The following is a 23,004-nucleotide window of genomic DNA, read 5'->3' as shown; positions in this document are numbered from 1 at the left end:
TAAGCTATATCCTCATATGCATACTCAGAAAAGAACATAATCATTTGAAAAATCAGAGATAATGGCTTTGTCATAATTTTCCATCCCTCTTGCACTGTAACATATAATTATTGTATTCTTTTTGCAATAAAGGTTGTAGCCGCTTAGTTCATTTTGAATATAAGTAATCAACTGTGAATAAAAATATGCAGTATTGTAGGTCATACATATTTAATATAATTAATAGTGTTCAATATCATTATTAATTTCATTAGAAAATAGTTCACAGCAGTTGATATAAAAACTTCATTTTAAAAAGCAACTTATTATCAGTCCCAAAAGCACAATGACTCTGTTAAGCTCCTGTTCTCATGTCTTACTTATTTTTACTGGGCAGGATTCTGAGGTGTCAAGTGTACAAATTAAGCCAGGAGTAACAACAGCTACAAACAGTTACCCAAGAAATTACTTTGATAATTATTTTCATTGAAGTAAAACTAAGAAGTCAAAACAATCTAGTGGGGGAATTATAGTTACAAAATGTACAATTGTATATAATGAAAATAATATTAATGAAATATTAATGAAAATGAAGTAAGCAATTACCATGCCCCTAGTAAAAGGCATATTAGTGATCTGACAACATAGTTTTGAATACATTGGATCAAAATGAATTCAGAAGGATTTTGTCGTTGTACATCACTTACAAGGTAGCAGTGAACGGGTTATGTTTAGAAGACTTCATTCATTTTCTAGTTTATTTATTTTAAAAGCAACTTTCTTTCTGTATCTAATCTAAATCACTTCCATATTTAATCTAAATTGCATTTTAGCACACAGTTTAGAAAAAAAAAAAATTAAGAGAAGCATTCCCGCAACAAAACCAATTACAGAGATCATTATAGCAATAAACTGTGCACATAACCTGTTTGAAAATAGTAATGTACTTCCATGAATTGCTTCTCAAATGATGCATTTACAAAAACTAATGTTAAATAAAAAAAGGGAAGCTACTAACTGAATGAAAAATGTTAAGCTATAAACCTACGAAAGACACTAGTACTCCCATTTTTAAAATATCCCTTATTTTATATATATATTCTTAAATTATTGTGTTATATCTATCTGACAATAGAGAATGTTTTATGAACAAATTCTGCCACTTGCATCACCACTGCTCACAGCCTTCCGTTCCATCAACAGTCCTGTGCAACTAGGATCTATCTCTGGCAGATTTTGGCTCTTCTCACCAGTAAAATAGAATTTAGGTTCTTCAGATTTTTAAATCTAAGCACATTCTAACTTCAACAAAACTATGCCAAGTTTACTTTCATTAGGATAAAATCTGTCTAAAATACTTTCTACTCTGCATTGCTTTCAAGGTATGGCAAAATTCTTCTGGATTACTATCAAAATATCTCTTGCAGATTGGATACAGTTCCTTGACATATTTGTAGTTCAGTTGTTCACTACTTCAAGTTTTCTTTGCTGCTCTTTTCTCTAACCCAACAAAGCTGCAGATGACTCAGATAATAGCACGCCATACCCTATCCCCAAGGACAGAAATGCATAAAACTAGTTTTTTTGGCCTATGGGAACTCTAGTACATCGTGGATTCTGAGAGTTCTTTTCTTGCTTTCTATCCTATGCAATTTCAGCCTTCTGTATAATAAAGATGCAACTGATAACTCCCGTTCTCCTACTTTGTGAGTACAGGAGTCAGACAGAATAAATAATCTCAACTTCAAAATTCAGTTCTCTATGCATAGTTTCATTCATTTGTCCATTCTTCGTCTCCAAGAACTAGGCATGCTATCTATATTAAAATAATTGCATTATTCTAGATTAAATTTGCTGGAAGAAAAGTGCTTTCACTCCAAGTTTGGAATAGTTTTCTTATGCTATTAACTCCATGGTTGACACTTGAATGAAACAAAACATTTTCAAATTTTCATTAAAACATGTTGTAGAATGTTGCTTTAGTATGGAATCAATACCCCTGGTTAGATCATATGGAAGTTGAAGGTTTAGGATTTAGTTATCTACTTCTGTTGAAAGTAATGCCTTCTATTTATTTCCATGGAAATGACAGAAGATAGAAAGAGCACAAGAGCCATATTTGAAAGCAAATTCTCAGATACAGAATACTATTTTTCAACAATCACCACCATTAGGTATGCATTTGCACAGCAATGAACAAGAGCCTGCATGCCTTTGTGTGCTGCTTGAAATCTGCACCAGTGGAGGTGATCCACTGTCACTGTTGCCACTGTTGAAACACACCACCTACTACCTCACAGTACTCACATCTATTGTTTGGTTATAGAAACATTCAGAAAATGTAAATAAATGTCAGTGGGTGCAATTCAGTTCCTCAGTAGAGGAAACCACTTCCATACCTTTGCTTTATATGCACTTCCATGTCAGATATCATTTTGATGTTCACCCATGCAGGCACTAATATGATACTCAACAGAAACCTCTGTTAAGATAACTAAAAGACTTTGGGGGAACACTTGGTGTCCAGGTACAATAAGAAACAGGAGAGGATCCAGCAGACAGCAACCAAGAACAGCCTAGGACATAAGAGTGACAAGTAGATGTTGAGGCTTATTTGGTCTGCTGAAGAAGCCAAGGAGTGTCACAGCAGTGTGAGACTCTTCTCAACAGTCAGAAGCTGTAGCTTAAGCATATTCAAACTGGATGTTTGAAAAGCTTAATCAATGGGAGAGTAATGAAGCACTAAGCAGATTTCACCAAGAGAAGAGGGTGAGGAATCTTCCTCTTGGAGGTTAGAGAAAGCCACGCCTGACCTGATCCAAAACTACCACTATTCCTGCTTCAGGCAAGAGGCTGGACAAAATTATAAGATTATATAAACTTAAGAAGAATAACATCTTAGTTCTTCAAGTCCAGTTTTCTCTTCTGCTATAAAACTATTCTTCACTTATTAATGCAAGGATTTTAAAGCCCACAGATTGAAGAAATAGATGATAACATGCAATTAAAATAAAAGAAGTTCCTCTAAGGATAAAAGGGAATCCCACTGATTATGGGACTCTAAAGTCTACAGACTTTTTCTAAGCTTTCAAATGTCTGTATGTATTCTGTGTTTTATATCAAAGCTAGAATCAACTCCGGATTAGGGTGAAAAGGAAAAGAACAAAAATGTGATTTCAAATAGGTGTTTTATAATGATTTTCACCACAGCGAGAAAGCAACCTCAAAACTGGCATGAATACAATTTCAACAATTCTAGCATGCTTCTCGCATGCGAAGATAATTTTCATTCATAGATTTTCCTCCTCGTTTCCATCCTACTCTTTCATGCTATACTTTCCAGCTTGCCAAAAGAGAATAAAAAGAGCAGAGAAGAAAAGTGACAAAAAGCAGTTTCATTTAACGATACCATAAAATGTAACACATATAGGCTAAGCTATCTGTTTGTTGCCAGCTCTTGTGTGTAATAGAAGGAAAACTCCATTCAAAGTTACTCTGTCATTTGATGACCTTGACAATGCTTAAGGAATATTCTGTTCTCCAATAACACTTACCCAGCTTATATTACAAAATGCAGATGAAATTTGTATGCATAAATATTCCAAAAATTGACTGTACCTTTTTGTAAGCACATTGGCAATGTAAACTGGATGCAAATGAATACAATACTGATTTGAAAGGCAAAATTTGCAGCTGCACCACGTGTCCCACTTATCAGCTATTCATTTCCAATATTGCACTGAACAACACTTTTCTTAATGAGATTTTACACTTAGAAGCCAGATCAGCAAGACCTGTACAGTGGATCAGCATGTTCACTGCAAATCTACTTGAGAGTGTACCATCACAGAAAGCTTGAAAAGGTCTAAATACAGACTAGGCAAGATTTACCAGCAAAGCAGGAAAAAAATAGAGGAACATCAGGTGAAAAATATTTGGAATAACTGATTCTCCATTTAACTCTTTTTAAAATACATTCACTATGTACATCTTCCAATGAAAGCAGCTGAGGGGTCTGGAGCACAGGCCTCATGAGGAGTGGCTGAAGGAGCTGGGATTGTTCAGTCTGAAGAAGAGGAGGCTCAGGAGAGACCTTATTGCTCTCTATAACTACCTGAAGGGAGGCTGTAGTGAGCTGGGGGTTGGCCTCTTCTCTCGTGTAACTGATGATAGAACTAGAGGGAATGGCTTCAAGCTGTGCCAGGGGAGATTCAGGCTGAATATTAGGAAATGCTTTTTTTCTGAAAGAGTGGTCAGGCACTGGAATGGGCTGCCCAGAGGGTGGTGGAGTCACCGACCCTGGAGGTGTTCAAGGAACAGTTGGATTTTGTGATGATGGAAACGGTTTAGTGAGAACTATTGGTGATAGGTGGATGGTTGGACTGGATGATCTTGTAGGTCTCCTCCAACCTTGGTGTTTCTGTGATTCTGTGATTCTGTGAAAACATACTGCATTTGTTTTTATAAATTTTCAGATGTTCCTTTTTTAAAACATTCAACATAAATCATGCTTCACAATGAGCTTTGACTGTTTGACTAAATGAAATTGCAAGCACAGAATTATAAACTATTGAAGCACAGCCTCAGATATTGGTGGTATATATATCTTCATGTTGCTTTTAGTTTTAAACTTGTGATATGAAGTGAATTGCCTGAGTTTTCTTCACTTTTTATGACAACTTATTCGGCGTTGAATGTGAAAAGCACATTTCATTCTCTTGAATAAAAACCTGAAATACTTAAACATAGTTTTCCCTTTGCAGTTTTCACTTTTCAGCTTTCCTAATCTGTCCATGCATTTTTCTATAGGAAATTTATTTCTCATCAACCTTTCTACCCACATGAGATTTTTAAACCCAAGGTTAAAGTGGAGTGAGACCAAGAATAGTATGGAGAGTGAATGAGAGGCATGAAAAACTTACATATACGCAGATGTGCACACAAACTAATTTGGATAAAAGGTTTGTTTTTCAACACTTCCATTTAAATATAATCTATAGTGCTCATAAATCGCATCTATTCTTTAACTTTTTCCAGCAGCAAATTGCATCAAGCTATTTTATCCCAAAAATTTCCATTTATAAAAATTAAAGTCATTTTATTTGTGCAATTTGTAGTTTCATTCTGCTCCATTTTAGCTTATATGTATACATACACACACACACACACTCGAGTTCTGATAATTTTCAAAGCTTGTTTATATTGTTTATATTATTTTCAATCAAGACAAATATCCAGTTTATTTTGAAAAGAAATCCTATGTGCTTAGAGGCAGCAATCACATCATATTATCTGATACAGAGAATGATCCTCTAAGTTTTTTTACAAATACTTCCTAAAAATACATTCTCCCACTGCAACTGGCTAATGAACTTGTTTTTTCCTTCTGCTCCAGCAGCTTGCAATAGATGTTACTGTCTTGAAGATTCTCATGTATTAAAATAATTTTGAGTGCTGATTTACACTACCAAAATACTTGCAATTTCTTTGATCTACAAATTATGATGATATATATTTTATTTAATCATTAAATGCATTAATAAAATTATTAATTTATATGGGCTTCATATTTCTCAAGAGTCCATCTGAAAGCCTTCAAGGCTTAATGGTGAAGCATTGCTATGCTATCAGTAACTGTTCCAATAATAAACTGGATGCACTTTCATACTTCACTATAAAAGAAGTAGGTAGTGCAAAACCTACAATCTAAGATGTAGTACATGAGAATGATAATTAACCTATATATTACATTTCCTCCCCAAGGATAATAACAAGACATCATAATTGCTGTATTTTAACATTAAGAAAAAAAATTCTTTTGTGTTTGTGCTTCTGAAATCTCAGCAGAAAATCATACATCGTAAGCTCTTCATATCTTCTGAAACAATATCTGTTTGATAACTACCAAAAAGCATTGCTTAAAGACAGAAAACAAATTTCAGTAGTTCGACCCAGAAACCCAAGCTGCACACACACACACACACACAGATCACACTTCCGTTAGTCGTATGCTTGGAAATAACATATAAAAGCTAAAAAGAAGCAGAGAAGATGGTATTACCCTATTCTAAATGCTCTGAATGTTTTTTTTTATTATAAAGATTGAAGTAAGATTTACCTACATGTACACCTTCTTATCTTATATATTCCACAAGTGTAGAAAAATCTGGCTACCATTTGCCCACTGATCTCTTGGTGAACTATGCTAGTATTGATTATGACTTTTAAATCCTTAAATAGCCTGAGGTTGGTGTGTCAGAATGATTGCTTCATTTTCTGCACCCACATTCAATAGCCGTAATCAGCACAGCCTTTCAAATGAAATCTTCTTCATTATAAAAGACAAAGGAGAGGGAACAGGGAAGCAGATACAGCTCCTGGACCCTGAAATTCTCTCCTTAACTTGATCTGAAAACATCTCAAACTAGTACAGTTTGAAAAAAAAAAGTTATCTTCTGAGAGAGTCTTTGAAGAAACAGGCAGCATGAATCTCAGATGAAGAAAACTGCAAGCTGTTTGAACAGATTGGCAGAATTTATTTTGTATTACACGATTTTCTTGATTGAACTTATAAGAATGTCTAACAACTTTGGTTAGTATTTTTCATCTAAATAAAAACAGTTATAATCCTACTTCTAGAAGGCTTTATACACGGCTTTTAGGTAACGATCGTGAGAAAATTAATGACTTGATAGTGTTAGTAGCAATTCCTTTCAACAACTTTTTCAAACATCTATGAATCATTTGGTAACACTTTAATTAAAAACTAACTCCTGCAGCAACATTGTCAAGATAGATGTCTGTTTCATCTAAAATACATCCATCATCCATTTTAGCAGTTCATGGTTGTTCTTTCTGGCTGTACAAAGACAACTACATTGCAGCTTCTGGTCACAGTACAAAGGGACCAGAAGACCCAGTTTAGTCTTGACAATCTCCATACTGGAAGAATAACAGTCTTTTGGGCGCTCATTTCTAAAGAATACAGGATCTTCTACCTACCCCTGTTAAAATGCAGCCTTGGAACTCACCCATTGACTACACTGTAGAAAGAAGGGACTGCAGTGCTGTTTTATCACTCCTGATTCAAATCAGACTGATAAAAAGTCTTCCTGTGAAACTGCAGCATGGTTTCTCATTGGCTGCTGGGAAAAACAGTCATGACTCACACATTCGGTTTGCATCATGACTTGAGTTGTGAGAGCAGTTAACTGTCCCTGTGTAAAAGCATTCATATCTGAATCTTAACCATACATTTTGGCAACATATCTTGTTTTTCTGCTGTGTCCGTATAACACATTAGAAGCATTTTTAACTCATGAAGTATCTTCAACAACTTTTGATAAACGCTTTTTTGATCCCTTTTGTTTTCTTTGTACTATTTGTATGTTACTCTGTGGTGTAGAATCAACAGTATTTATAAAAAAAGATGTCTCCTGCTTAGCCAATGTTTGAAATTCTGAAGTAGCTTTTGATCTCTAAAGTAGTTCAGAAATAAATACAGAGAAATATAGACAATACAATCTCAATCTATCTGTGCAGGAGAATACAAAAAGAGATTTCTCAAAACAGGTTATATTAATTATGGATCTGTGATGAATTTTTAACATTGTCCACCATTCTCTCAGTAAAGTTCACATTCTCAATATCTATTCCTGTTACCAAATACTCCTTGTAGACGAAGATGATTCTTCAGGTCACTTCTATGATTACTAGTTTTCTGTCATCATTTAGAGGAGTCTCTAATCACACATGCTGTAATGAGTTACCTTTAAAATGTTCAAAACCAGTGTCATTTATTTTGTTGGTTTTTTTTTTCCACAAAAACTCTCAGTGCTAGTTAGAAGACAATGGCATTAAAATGAAAGCACTGATTTGAGGTAAGATAAAAGCCCTGAAAACTTACTGGTGAGGAAAGAGAAAAAATGGATGTATGATGAATGGCACAAAAGGAAGACAATGTGAGAGAAAATGTGACAGCATGTAGGAACTAACACAGTCTTTTTCTCAATTAAGCTGTCTTTAATTGCAGCGGGAACGGAGGCAGAGATTGTAAAAATCTACTTTACATAGGTACTGTGTTCATAACTACTGAAGGTATTTGTATCCTTCACACTGCTTCCCACTTGTAAAGTAAGTTTCGGTACAATGCAGTACAATTACTTTAGTACAGATACTGTACTAAAGTAATTCCAAGCAGATGAACTTATGTGATACAGCAAACTCCAAAATAAGTTGTAGGCAACAACTGTAGGAACATGTAATGCTGATAGAATATTTCAAAAAGCTGTAAACTTTTGAAGAAAGCAGCACAAGCTAACTCTGGTAACAGAAGTTTGTGAAGTTATAAATCTTCTCTACATTATCAATTAATCTTTTTACAAATCTCACATTAACATCAGTAATAGGAAAGCAGGAGGACTAAGGTTAGTATACTATTGTACAAAATTAACACTAAAGACTTTGTCATTCTGATTTTGCATTTAAATTAAGCATGGTAGCCCTGGCTAGTCTTCATTTCAGAACACTGCACCCTACTACACAGACAGGTCACCACAAGTTTTATTATGTGGTAGACTGTAGTTGTCATCAGAGAAACTTTCTGTCAATTCATTGAAAAAAACAGCTAAGAGAAAAAAGACTTGGATTGATTTCAACATTTCAAATTTTCAACATTTTGAAACAATCTTAAAAGAGGCACAGTAATATCAATTAATGTATATGCCTTGCCCTTAGAGGAAACCTACTGTCCCCCGTTTGGTCTCCTAGTGCTGAAAAAATGCACATTATAATGAGCTAAAATGAATGCTGCCAGTACAACTGTTATAGTTACCAAATATCGTTAAGAAAAGATAAAAAGTCATGTTGTTTTGAATATTTGTTAATTACATGTGTGTTTCTTTGAAACAATTCTATTTTTTTGATTGGATGTGCGTGGCTGATGTGATGACACATTAGATCATTTACTACATTTACAATCCCCTCAATGTGGTGATAGCTCCAAAACAATTTACCTCCTGCTGTATGGATCGGAGGACTGTTGGGACTATTTTGACTTGCACTATCTGCTGAAAATGCCGAAGTGTAAATTATGGATGGAAGGCATTTCTGTTCTATTAAAACCCTGTTAATGTTACTCTGTCAAAATACCCTGCAAATGCATGTACTTAAAAAACTCTTGTATGTTTACACTGTTTTCTGCATTTAGAGGTGTGTAAAGAAGGCACAGACCCAGTAGTGAACTGGACTGATTTTTAGCATTTTAGCACCAGTATAACAGTCAATAAACATAATATCTAGCAAATACATTTTTGCATCACTAATTGAACAATACGTTATAGATATGCTTTAGAAACAGATATAATGAATACTGACAGGTATGAACAAAGGTTACTAAGTGGCTCAAAATCAGTAATTAAAATAAAATAAAATCAGATAAAACATCACATAATAGCTTACTCAACATTTTAATTTAATTATGTATGTAACATGCATTCTCTAACTAACTCCTCTGTGATTTCTACTGTCTTTGAAATTTACAGCTTCACAAACATTCTTTGTCTCTACTTGAAAATAGTGAAAAAATAAATTTGTTCATGTAACTCACGTAAAACTGAAACTTAACAATTGATAAGAGCAAGATTTCTAATTGGTGCAAAAAGGTCTGACTACCCCATATTAAGTGGAGATACAGCAAGGACTAATGGAGAAGCACAGAATCAATTAACACACATTTGATTCTCTTCCCTTGATATTCTATCAGTTAAAATATTTCCATTTATTTTTCATAAACTTACTTTGAACTCCATGGGAGCGAACAATCTTCCAGGTTTCTGAGGCTACCTCTTTTACATCCACTTGGTAGTGATGAATGGGCACACCTCCATGTGAATCTGGCTTAGTGAATGAAACCTTGGCAGTGGTTTGTGACAACTCTAAAACTCGTACTCCATAAGGATTTGATGGCACATCTAGAAAAATGCAAACATCAATTTAATGATCAGCAGCAACTAGACAGATCAAAATTAACAGTTGATAATCTACCCCAAGACGTTTGCTTAGCATCTTGAAGGGAGAAAAAACTTACTGAATATGATGAAATGATGTTCACTTCAGACAAACAATTTAAGCTGTAAGACAGATACATTTATTTTCTTGTATGGTAAGGATATGCAAAATTATTTTCCATTTTTGGGTACCTTTTATAGTATAATTTTTTTGATAGTTAACTTTGTTGTAGGCAAATGAAAATGTTGATTGATGAGTTTGATAAATGATTATGTGAAGGAGAAAAACAATTTAACAAAAAATTTAACAATCGGGACAATTACAGCTAAACAGATCATTCAGAGTCTGAATTTTTCAAAATGAGATTATAACAAGAAACTGCAGAAATCATTTGGCCATTTTTCTGAAACTGAAGTACAGCTGAAAACATAAGTTTTTCTTTTTCTCATATTTGATAGATTGAATTCTAAGCTACTAGCAAGGAATATTAGAGGAAGGTTTCTCTTTTCAGTTTAAGAAACAATTTTCATAATAGCATGCAAGAAACACATTTTCTCTGAAGTCTAAAGTAAGTGCATAGCTCTTAAAATAGAAAAAAAAAAAACAACCTAGAGAAATATAGTAGTAGTCTGTAGCTTTGAAACACTAAATATGAAATAAAGGTGAAAAATCAACCTCACGGTCAGTACATCTTCAAAAATGTAGGCATTATTTCACTGTTAATGTATGCCCAAACTAACTACACAGAAGAATAAAAACTAACTTACAATACTGTTCTAGGTTTTAAAGCATTACAATTACCAAAACAAACAAAAAAAAAAAGTATTGAATAGGATGAATTTCAGTTTTGTAGACATGGTATCAAGAATTTGAAATGCATATTCACAATTACTTGCATATCTAATTACAGATGTGGCACTCTCTTTGTATCTCTGGTATGGAAAATTTGTTCTAAAGACAAGCAAGGGCTTGAGTCAAAGCTCATCATTAAGTCACTGGGTATTCAACCACTTACATAAAATACAGTCTTTATTCAGGGGCTGTTAGGCAGTTGGGAAAGTAAAAAGAATCAATCTGAAATTCAGCCAATACTGGTACCTAAATGAAAATGAGCCTGAAATTGTTATAAAATACTCAAGAATGGGCCTTAGAAGACATTCATCCATGAATTCTCATGAAAAGGACGCTTGGCAAAGCACTATATAGGGGTGAATTTATCCAACATTTTAACAGTCAGGTACCTATTTTTTCCCAGAAAAATTCTGTAACGCTTGCAGAGCTGAGTGTCTGAATCATACCTCTTAGCATTCCTACAATTAACATTTCTAAAAATAGGTCTGAAACTTCCAGTGCTTGGTGTTTGTTGGGTTAAAAACAACATAGTTTTATTTATGTGGACACAACTAAATAGCCCCACGAAATTTAAAATTTGGGCAGAATACAAATGTCATCTTGAGGGATTCAAACCCCCAGACATTTCTGCATTCCAGGAAACTTTCCTACCACCCAGATATAGGATGTTGCAGGAAAAGTCCACTTTTCTTATGGAAGTTGCATTATTGTGCATAAAGGAATTCAATATTCACAGTCAGACAGGGCATGGCAGAATGTAACACAGTATTCTGTGTGTCTAGGAGAACAGTTAACTGGGTTTTGAATCTTTTCTAATAGGATGCTTTGCTTAGATAATCAAGACATCCACAATTTAAACCAAAATTGATCAAAAGTTTGTTTTTCAAGAAAAGGAAAGCATGTTCAAAAACCATGGTTTTTTTTTCATACAGAAGAATGAGCTATATGAGTTGCATGCTAAATAAGCACTGATCTCAAATTCAGAGGATAAGAATTAATACTAGATTGTGACTTCTCTCCTCCAGATTGTCCTTCAGCTAAGAACACTAAGTTTTGTTCCTGCTAGCACACTTAACTTAAGAACCATCCCGTGGACACACTCCTCTTGTCCTGTTCTGACAGAAGCAGCAAAAAGCCAGCATTAGTATCTGAGTTAAGCAGCCCAGGATAGCAAAATGAAGCGACACAGTACTGTATGAGACATACAGATACCAACCATATGGAAGATGAATATGGCTCACCAGTAAAGAAGATGAATGGCCTTAACATTTAATTATGAGCTAGAAGCTGCTGTGGATACCAATACTGTTACAAATAGTTCCTAAAAATTTTTGTTTCCTTTTCCGTTGTTAAAAGAATTGAAAATAGAAACAAATTATTTTTTATAAGGTTGAGTGAATATTTAATTTCACTGAGATTAGTTTCATGTTAGTTTCTGTACGATCGTTTTATGAGTCAATTCACTGGTATTTCAGTTTAGATCAAAACAATTTTTCAGTCAATGATGTGAATCAAACACACTTTATTTGTATATCCACTCTGCTTGAATTTCAACATGTTAAGGAAATCTCTTTTCCCTGTATTTATGTCTGAATATGATTAAACGTCTGAAGTATGGCATTGGGAAGCAGACATCCTTAAAGAAACTTCATGTTCTCCAATGCAGATTCATGTATGATTTATGCCATATCAAGATATGGTTGCATTTCGAAATAGGCAATAACTGAAGCTCCAGAGAAAATCTAATAAAATATTTGGCATAATTAGCTGTAGTTAGCTGAATGGGCTGAGGCAGTCGAACAGGGTCGACAGGGGCCCCTTGGCCCCTGGGAAACCATGGCAACAAATGGCCTGAAGATAAGAGAGAAGAACAGGTTAGACCAAATAAGGAGGAAACAATAGATGCCACATGTCCATTGGTCAGAGATAATGGTAGTAGCCCTAAGGCATGGGGAAAAGTTTTAAAAAGGATGCGCTCCCTGCAATTAATGCCATTTTGCCGCTCACCATATTGGTGTCATGAAAAGCGTGTGAAACTGGCCGGGGCTGTCGGAACACTTTCACAAGGAGACTTCAGTCAGGGTCGCCGAAACAAAGGCGACAAATGGTGCCCCGTGTGAGGTAGTCTCACCTGTGGAAGTGTGACAGCCGGCTGCGGGACGGACGCAGGAGCCTGCCGTGGTAAGGCGGCGGAAGAGCTGGAGGGGCTGATCCCCTGGGGCTAAGAGCAGCGCTGGTAGCTGGTGGAAGGTCGCGGAGGGTTTGAATTCCCTGGGCGACGATGGAATCCGTCATTAAGGTACTATATCAAGTTTGTAAAACGTACTGCAGGAAAACCGCCCCTTCTAAGAAGGAGGTGGGTACCGTTCTTTCTTTTCTTGTAAAGGAGGGACTTCTTTCCTTTCCTTATGAGATTTATGACTCCAGCAAGTGGGACTCTTTGACATTAGCGCTTGCTCAGAGAGCTATGTCGTCCCAAGGGGCGTCGGTGCTTAAATTTTGGGGTTTGATTCGGAGCGCTCTGAAGGCAGCGAGGGAAGAAAAGACTGCCAAAAACCTTGCCAGAGATCTGTTGGGTTTGGATCCGGGCGGGGGAGGGTCACCGCGGCCGGGAGACTCTAACCCCTTCAAGGATCTGCCCCAAGATAAAATGGCACCGGAGGCACCGACCATGCCAGAAACACCAACACCGGAAAAGAAGGAGGAAGAGTCACCATCATCACCGACGGCTCCGCCCCCGTATCCTCTCCAGTACCCCTCTTTGCATGGCTTTCGTCAGGGGGAGGATCCTACAGGGGTAGGGGTAGGGGCAGGGGCCGAGGTATTGCTGGCTGCAGCTCCGCCCTCAGGGGCCGAGCGATTGATGGTTGCGGCTCTGCCCCCACCACCTGTTCCGCCCTCCCAAACGGCCAGGGTCCCAGCTAACTTGGGGAAAGGGGCCTTATTTATCGATTGGGGCCGGGTAAGGGAGGAGATGAGAGCAGCGGAGCTCTTGGATGATTATAAGGCATTCCCTGTAGAGATCAGGGGACAGGGACCTGTTTGGGTTCCTTTAGACCCAAGGGCAGTAACTCGCCTCGCTGAGACAATTGGGAAGAAGGGTTTACGATCGCCCGCTACACTTTTTGCACTGGAGGCAATTATGGTGCCGGGACCTTTGCTTCCATATGATATAGAGTGCCTCATGCAGGTGATACTTGAGCCAGCGCAGTATATGTTATGGAAGGAAGAGTGGTTGGCACAGCTCAGGGCTGTAGTTGCAGCAGCGTCATGTAACCCACAACACCCAGCAAATGGCAGGGAACAGGGAGAGATAACTAATCTGACACGGTTGTTAGGGTATGGGGAAGGGATGATAGGTTCCCCTGAAGGCCAGTTCAGACGCCTTCGCCCAGGAGAGCTGATGGCGGCCACAGAAGCAGCTCTGACAGCCTTCAGAAGGTTCTCCAGGACAGCTGAACCTTCTGCTCCCTGGGCAGAGGTAGCCCAGGGTCCATCTGAGTCATTCTCGGATTTTGCCAGTCGCTTGATTCGGGCAGTAGAAGGCTCAGATCTGCCAAAGATTGCCCATAATGCAGTAATCATGGATTGTCTTAAACAGAAATCACACCAAAATGTTAAGGATCTTATTCGAGCCGCTCCCGACAACCTCAGTACTCCAGGAGATATCATTAGGTATGTACTAGAGAAACAGAGAACAACGCCCCTCACCAATGAGGGATTAGCAGCAGCGTTAGTAGCGGCGATGGCCATGAGGGAGGATCAGAGTAGGGGACCGTGTTTCAAGTGTGGACAGTTTGGTCACTTCAGAGCCCAGTGCCAAGTCCCTGAGAGGCAGAAGGGAGAAGCGGCACCAGGCCAGATCTGTCAGGCCTGTGGGAAACTAGGCCACACTGTACGCCAATGTCGGAAGTTTGTCATAGTGCCGCAGGGAAACGAGGATGGGAGGGTGCCTTAGGCCCAGGGCCCCTCCCCCGGAACACCAAATGGGCCAGACAATGCAACTCTGCCTACCCAAGGTCGGGGTCCCGTACCCCAGTGAGCCCCTCGCCCACGGTGGCGTTAACCATGGGAGTGGGAGAGCGCCCCTTGGGCAGGATCATGCTTACTTGTGCGGGGAGCGTACTTTCTTGCAGGTCCCCTGAGGAAGAGAACACCGTAAATATGCCCTCAGCTATGACTACTAACATCTTGTCAGCACCTTTGTCAGCACCTTCGGCATCCCACTTCACCCCCCCTCTCGGCTTCAGCTTCACATAAGCAAGTAGAAGAAGGCGTTCAACTGTCTGCGCTTTTATCTTGCAAAACGGCTAAAGGGCGGGAATGCAAGGTCGTTGAAACCCCTCCGCTGTATCCACAACAATCGCTGTCTCTGTGTAATCTGCCCCCTGCGGGGGCAGGGGGAGAAGTGAGCTGGGATGGGACACTTGCTGTCTCCTCTCAGGAGGTGGAATGCAGTAACACCCAGGGGGGTGGGAACTGCGGGCACGGCTTGGGTACGGATTGGTCAAAAGTTAAGGAGGCGGTAGAAGAAAAAACAGCAGAGAGAAAGGGAAGCGATGTAACTTACAGATGCTCGGATGATAGTGTCCGGCCAGCACTGTCCACCCTAATTGCACCTGAAGGTGTAGGTGGCGTCTGGCCGGCACCCTCTGCTCAGGCTACACCCAATGGAGAAAGAAATAACGATAGTCTCCCGACTCACTCTTTGCCACAGTGTTCAGACCCACTGACTCGACCCACACATCCTTTTACAGGATTGAGTGCGCATGCAACCAATCAGAAGCCTCTACAACAGTCAGTGCATGATCAAAGGGAGATGGGCACAGTGGGGGAGGTGCGGAGCCCTCAGGTTCCAGCTGTGTCTGAAAAGGATAGCAAAAGGAGAGAGGTGAATTTGCATTTGGGAGTTAAGAGAGATGCACTAACAGATTGTGGGAAGTTTAGATCTAGCCTGATAAAGGAAGGAAGAGCACTAGAGACCTTCCTGATAGTAGGGAATGATAAAGGGGTACTCCTTGATCTGAAAGGCATCACACACCTGATAGATTGTGCAGAGAAACAGGGATTGAAATCACTCCTCGCTTTAAGTGCATTAGAAGTCCTGACAGCATTAGGCCTTCTCTTTCCGCGTGTAACAAATCTGATGTGCATGGTGCTTAAGCCAGTGCAGCATACACTGTGGGCATCAGAATGGGTTCCCTTCATGGACAGGTGGCCAGATTGAGGCCTGGAGAACAAGTAATTCCATACAGCTGGTTTGTGAGAGCAATGCTCTCAAGGCTTGAGACATCTGCCTTGATATTGAACAGACGTTTGTTATTCTTGAGGTACATTCCAACAGGAACCTGAGACAATGTTGGTATATATTGGGCATAGATAGTGCCACTAGAGCTATCAGCAATCACTCTAATCTCTCTGTCTATAACTTTACTAGTATTGTAGGATGTGGCTTTAATTATTAAGTGTTGGCGACATCACATCAGTTCTTTCAGGATAATTACACGGTGATTAAAGACCTATCACCTGCTCCAAGTGGGATGAATCTCGCTTTGGCTTACCAAGGAAGGAACTTGGTAAGGAAGTTTTTGCAACATGACGACCTGCACCAATTGCTGAAACGCGTCAGAGACAATGGACAGAAAACCTTGATCACCGTTCACCATGACACAGAAGAGATACATCACGTCCTAGAGAGAGTAAAGAAGGACGGAGAACACCACTTGTGGGAAGTACTTCTTGGATGATCCCCCACAGCGACAGGGATATTTAACTCTGTACTACATCTGGTCGTAGTTGCGTTAGGTTTAGCATTATTCTAGGCTGTTAGGGTAGAACTATCAGGCGCTTTGCGATATAACAGAGCAGGGTTTCACTGAGCATGGGAGAGATTTTGTGGTAGGCGAAGAAGGCGAGTACTCGGGATGTGACGGGATAGGACCTCCCCCTGCTCAGTGGTGAAAAGCCTGCGTCTAATTTGTGTATCTTGCTTCATCAACTGTCTGCAATAACGTTTAAGCAATCAACACTTGAAGTACCATAGGCTTCTCGAAAGATTGTAACCGGGTTCGCGTACACGCTGTAACGGATGTTTAACCATATTTAACTCTATAGTTGTATTAGGTCTAACATTATGCATTACGCTTATAGTCACATTATATTAGTTACATAGATATATAGGTATATTACATATATAAGTATAGTTTGTGCTGAAATAGCATCATCTAAGAATACAGTATATAGCTTTATGTAGAACTCACGCTTAAGACATTAGGATTTTTATATTAATAGGTCATAGGGTTATTAGGGTAGGATTATTTGGCGCATTATGATGTAACGGGGCAACACTTAACTGAGAGGACAATGGCATGTATAGGTGTAATGCGGGGATTTCGGGATGTACGCGATTAGGGTCCTCTCAGGTTATAGTAGATTGGCTTGTGCTTAGGGAGGGGGAAATGTAGTTAGCTGAATGGGCTGAGGCAGTCGAACAGGGTCGACAGGGGCCCCTTGGCCCCTGGGAAACCATGGCAACAAATGGCCTGAAGATAAGAGAGAAGAACAGGTTAGACCAAATAAGGAGGAAACAATAGATGCCACATGTCCATTGGTCAGAGATAATGGTAGTAGCCCTAAGGCATGGGGAAAAGTTTTAAAAAGGATGCGCTCCCTGCAATTAATGCCATTTTGCCGCTCACCATATTGGTGTCATGAAAAGCGTGTGAAACTGGCCGGGGCTGTCGGAACACTTTCACAAGGAGACTTCAGTCAGGGTCGCCGAAACAAAGGCGACAATTAGCATAATGCAGTATGTTTCGAACTCATTGTGAAATGCATCCACAATACTATTTCAGATATGCATTCATGATTCAGGCTACCCACATATGTGTAGGCAATATTCATGTGATTTTCAAAGTTGAACTGTATCAGCATCTTATTTTCAGTAAAGAATCACCAGAAGAAAACAGAAAAGGAGACAAATTCCTAGCCAAAATATCGAACAAGTAATAGCAACTCTGCTGGGATAGAATGAAATACCTACTATCTCTTTCAGACTATGTACAATTGCAGCTTTTTCCCAAAGATCATCCAGCTCATCATGGATGAACTGAATCCAATTTGGTAGTTCTATACTGAGCATAAATTTCATCATGCAAAGTAAACAGCCCTCTGGTCCTGATCTACACCTCAGCATTTGAACTGTATGTCACATCAGTTGAAATTATTTGGAGCATTGCCATGATAATGTTTTACAATTGTGGGGCTCTGTCTCAATGATTAGCACAAATAAAGAATAATCTGCAAGACTGCTTGTATATGCTTTAGTCTGCATGTGGAAGGGCAGAACAAGTGGGTGCTTGCTGTTCTTTTTCCCCTTAAAGCCAAACTAACCAACAAAACTTTAAAGAGTTTAGCTAGGCAGTGATTAGTTTTTCATACTCTGTTATAAGCTATATAGATAGCTTATAAGATGTTATAAGATGTAATTAGATGTTATAAGCTCTAGCAGAAAATATACTGCAGAAAAAATAAGCTCATGTATGATGTTAAAGTATTAATTAAAAAAATAAAATAAAAAGACCCCATAGCATTACATGTGAAGTTGCACTTAATACGTTTTGTATTCAGCGCATAAAGCACGTTAGCACAAGTGAACTTTGTGATCCATTGGCCTAAATTAAGTAGACTTGGTTTAGTTCCAAGTAAAAAAATAAAAAAAATACACATACAATTGTAAGTATGTATTTATCTCCACAGCCATGCAAATACTATTTCAAGTCTATTATGGCTTATCCAACACATTTAAGGAATGACCAAATCTTTATCACCAAAGATTTTTTTTCAAGCTATTTCTTTGATAGTTCTGTGGAAGAAAATAATTTTCCATCTGAGAGTTTAGCAGTAAAAATGGAAGAAAGAAGTAATGGCGTGGGAGTAGGTTGTGGAAGTATGTTGTGAGGTCAGGAATTATCTTCCAGTTAGTTCTTTTCTCCTTATCTCCTGTCAACATGTTCCTACTACATACAGTTCTGCAGCTTACAGTTGTATAACTCGGGGAAAGTAATTATGTCTAAATACTGAATGTATCAGGACCACTGCAGGGAAAGAGATGAGGAGTACTGCCTTGATGCCTTTCACTGGTGACAGCTACAACAGATTTATTTAATCAAATCGCTGAGGGTTCTTGAAAATAAGGAATGGATTAGAAAACTGGACCACAGCTAGCAAATAAATACATAAATAGTAAATAAAAATAAAATACATGCACACAAAGCAAAAAATAGAAAAACCCACCCACCACATTGTTTATTAACAGTTTCACTCCATGCTCATTGAAAATATTATGGTGCTTTTTCCAGTAAAATACCTTAGTTGATGCTACTACAGAAGACATGCATGGCAAGTTATAGGACTGAGATCTGCATTTGCGATCTGTCTATATTTTATGAAAATAAATGGGCTTTAGGCAGCAGCAAGGTACAATTTATGCAAAAACCAAACAAATAACAACCAAAGAAAAACAAACAAACAAAACAAAACAAAACAAAACAAAACAAAACAAAACAAAACAAAACAGCAATCCTAAAAAAAAAATGTCAGTAAGATCTAAAAGCACTGTTCTGGCACAGAACAGCTTTTTTGTTACGTAATTTTCCAGGGAAAATAAAGTTCTACTTCTTTGATTTTATTTTGCCTGTGTGAAAACAGGAATATATGGAGAAACGAGGAGCAACATCCATTAACCAGACCCAAAGTGCCAGCATCAAAAATTCAGATAAGTAAACTTTTAAATTTGATGCTGTAGTTTTTGTCACTTATGGGTCAACCTTATCATATCTTGAACAGGAAGTGGCTAAAAAAAAAACAACAAACAAGTTAAAGGACTTCTGTAAAGTTCAATTACTATCTTTCCCATGCATTTGAAATAACAATACTGAGATCATGACAGAAATGAAATATGCTTTACTTGTTATACCATCTCCCTAAACACTGACAATTCACATTAACTATGACTAAACTATATCTGGGTAAATCTAGGAATATCTGTGCTCACCTCAGGCTTTGAAAGCCATTGGGACAATCTGTCAAGCTCACCTGGCTTGTCATAGACTAAGCCTGTTGTGAAGAAAAAACAGAGTATAAGTAGATTTCTAAAATGAAAGTTGTGGATGTGATGTGAGGTAATTCATTTGCAGTGGCAATAAATGAAAAAGACTGTGGTGCTTTTTGTATTTTATACTTACTAAGAAAGAGATTTAAATGCTTAAGCAATAAGAAAGAGTATGTCACTCTTTTGGAGTTGATCCCCACCACTCAGGTGCTGAACATACCTAAATAGGACTTCAATAAGCACTGAAGATTCTCAGCACTTTGCAAGTAATGGTCAGAACCTTTCACTGTGAAGCTCTGAATATGTTCAATTGTGAAAGATTTAAATGACAATATCTGAAGTTCTGGCTAATTTAGCAGCTTTGTATAAATTAGAGCGAACAGGCATAGTTCCTCTGTCATACAACATGGCATAGGGGCAAGTGTAAATTGTGAAAGAAACATTCTTCTGTCAATAATAAGCCTAATTTCTTGAGGAGTGGAAAGGAAATAAAGATAACAGTATTGTGCCATATGATTGCTTTTCAGCCAGCATTTAATTAAATAACAACAACGAAAAAAAGCAGTTTGAATCTGCTGAAAACCAACCAAAGCAGAAGAATGGAACAAAACATTCAACAAGTCATTCCAGAAGGATTTTAAGAGAAAACAATTTTGTAAAATGATCATTATTTGTAAAATTTACTGTAGCGGGATACTTTGCTTAATAATATTTCCCACCTAGAAATAGTAATTATTTTTCCCTGACAGATCCACTATAAAAGTACATTACACGTTAGCATTAGCACTTATAATCAAAGCCAATGGAAATCCAGGCTGTATTTAAATGCATGAAGATTTTATAGGCTTTTTAACACGTGAAATATCAGTCATTAAGATTTCCTAATTTACTGGAGTAAAACAGTAGATGTAGGAAAATTAGGAAGAAAATTATGCTACTGTAAGTAGTACCTAGAATACTGGAGTCCTGAAACCCTCAAACGTCATACAAATATTACACCAAAATGATATATTAAGGGTAGGTGTTCACAATAATTTCTACAGAATATGAGTTTATTCTATTTTCTATTTCATTTCATATGAAATGAATGTCCATATAGAGCTAATGCTTAACACAGTAACTTCCCATAGTTCTTTATCTGTTAGTTTCATTAAATATGTATTAATTTACCTCTGTTAATAACTTCAATAAATAACTTTCTAAAGAGTTGATAAATCTTCTGTAGAAGTGACTGAAAAGTCTTAAATGAATTGCTGTAGAAATAGAGAATAGTAAGCTGTTTGAAAACTAGAACAATCTGAAAATGACAGTTATTTGCTCTCATTTGCATTTCCAGGGGCTCTCTTGTGAGACTTAGCTGAAATAAAATGCATAGTCAAAATAACATGTTACTGTTCAATTAATGATGAAAATTGTTTTGTATTAAGATCAATTATTTATAAAAGCAGGAAATAAATGCATAGCTAAAATCATCACGTAGTATCACTGAGTTCTGACGTTACTGTTTTGCAAATCTAGGAATCATTTAATACTTATAAAATATCTACAGAGATGCTATCATATGTATACACATCTTTATGAGAAAAAGCCCATGCAAAGCAATAGCAGAATCTGGCTGCCTTTGTTCCCATTGGCACAACTGCATCATATTATCATTTTCTTTTGTCCCAGGAGCTAAGACATCAGAGGGAATTTTCCTAGCATTTCCCAACATCTTTGTTCATGGCTTTAAGAAAGTTCCATTGGCATACTTTCTGTTTCTGAGAAGAACTGAGAAACCACCCTAAGCAGATTTCATACTGCCCTTTTACTGCTTTTCTCTTCCAGTGAATCCCTGCACGTATCAAACCTTAGAGATGATACTCCAGAGGCCAACATAGCACTTAGTGCACCAGGATAGACAGAGGAAATGCTGGTGCTCAATCAAGAGATGCATGTGTTGACTCAAAGAGAAAACAAGGTTGAAGAGAAATAGATGTAACCTGACTGAAGTTAGGGGGTTAGGTGCAGTTTTCTAGTTTGATGAATTTAATGCAGCTCTGCAAATCCTATGTCAGTCATTAATATTTACAAAATCATGCCTGAGTTTTCAGAGGGCTGAGCCTATTTCTTAAATTATGACAGAATAGATTATAGAGCTTTTCTCTTACTACTTCAATTTTGAACATTACAGGAATAATTCATTTTATACATTTAAAGCCGTGTGTAGTACTGATGAACTGTTACAGTCCTAACTTTAGCCTTTTTTATAGAAACTCCAGTTTTCAAGTAGGTCCACTGAAATAAATGGGACAAAATAGCTAAATGATCATGAATGAAGACTCTACAACCTGTTCTCTTCTGGAAATTCTTTTCTCTTACACATATGCAAAAAAGATTTTGAGTATGGGTTAGAACGTGACTGTCCTTAAATGGGAGAGAGTTTTGTAAAGCAGAATATAAATAATTTACTGTACAAAATTAGACTTTAGTTGACACAAAGGATATTTACATGCAAAAGGAAGTGGTAGTATATTTTCATTAGTAATATGTAGCTATCAAGGATGATCAGATCTGCAATAGAGCAACTAAAAAAATGTTCTCAAAAAGGGAGTGGATCTCCTGAATGACACAAATCTTGCCACATCAAAATCTGCTGTTTCTTAAAAGAAAAAATGTATTTCCCTATTTGAGGAAGCTCAGTCATTTTGACCATCAAAAGACAAAAAGTGTAGCATTCATGGTAAATGATGTGCTAGTAACTATTTCCTTACAGATAATGGAAATAAATTTCAAAGATGTGATTGCTTATATCTAAGAAGTTTAATAAACAACTGTTTTTTATAATTCCTAAGAAATGAAAAGAAGATAATTACCCTATTGAGCAGTATTAAAAAAATTAAAATACTAGGTAGTATAAGAGAGACTTCCTATATTTAGACACGCACATTTCAGCAATGCACCCAAAAAGGTCCTGCTAGAATGGGTCTAAATAATTTATTTTCTTATTTCAAAAAATATAACTAGAAGTTACAGCTGAAACAATAAAGATTGTAAAAAATTAAAAAAAAAAA

At 37.5% G+C, this 23,004-nt stretch overlaps 1 protein-coding gene across 1 annotated transcript in view; it reads right to left on the bottom strand.

The window, feature by feature from the left end:
• The window catches only part of NCAM2 (neural cell adhesion molecule 2), a 231,197-nt gene that overhangs the window by 26,266 nt on the left and 181,927 nt on the right, over positions 1-23,004 (bottom strand). The window contains exon 12 of the mRNA XM_048951225.1: positions 9,777-9,950. Coding sequence (XP_048807182.1) covers positions 9,777-9,950 — 174 coding nt within the window. The remainder of the gene's footprint in view (positions 1-9,776; positions 9,951-23,004) is intronic.

Source organism: Lagopus muta, chromosome 1 (genome assembly GCF_023343835.1).
Source record: "Lagopus muta isolate bLagMut1 chromosome 1, bLagMut1 primary, whole genome shotgun sequence".
Taxonomy (NCBI): domain Eukaryota; kingdom Metazoa; phylum Chordata; class Aves; order Galliformes; family Phasianidae; genus Lagopus; species Lagopus muta.
This window is presented reverse-complemented; position numbering and strand designations above follow the sequence as displayed.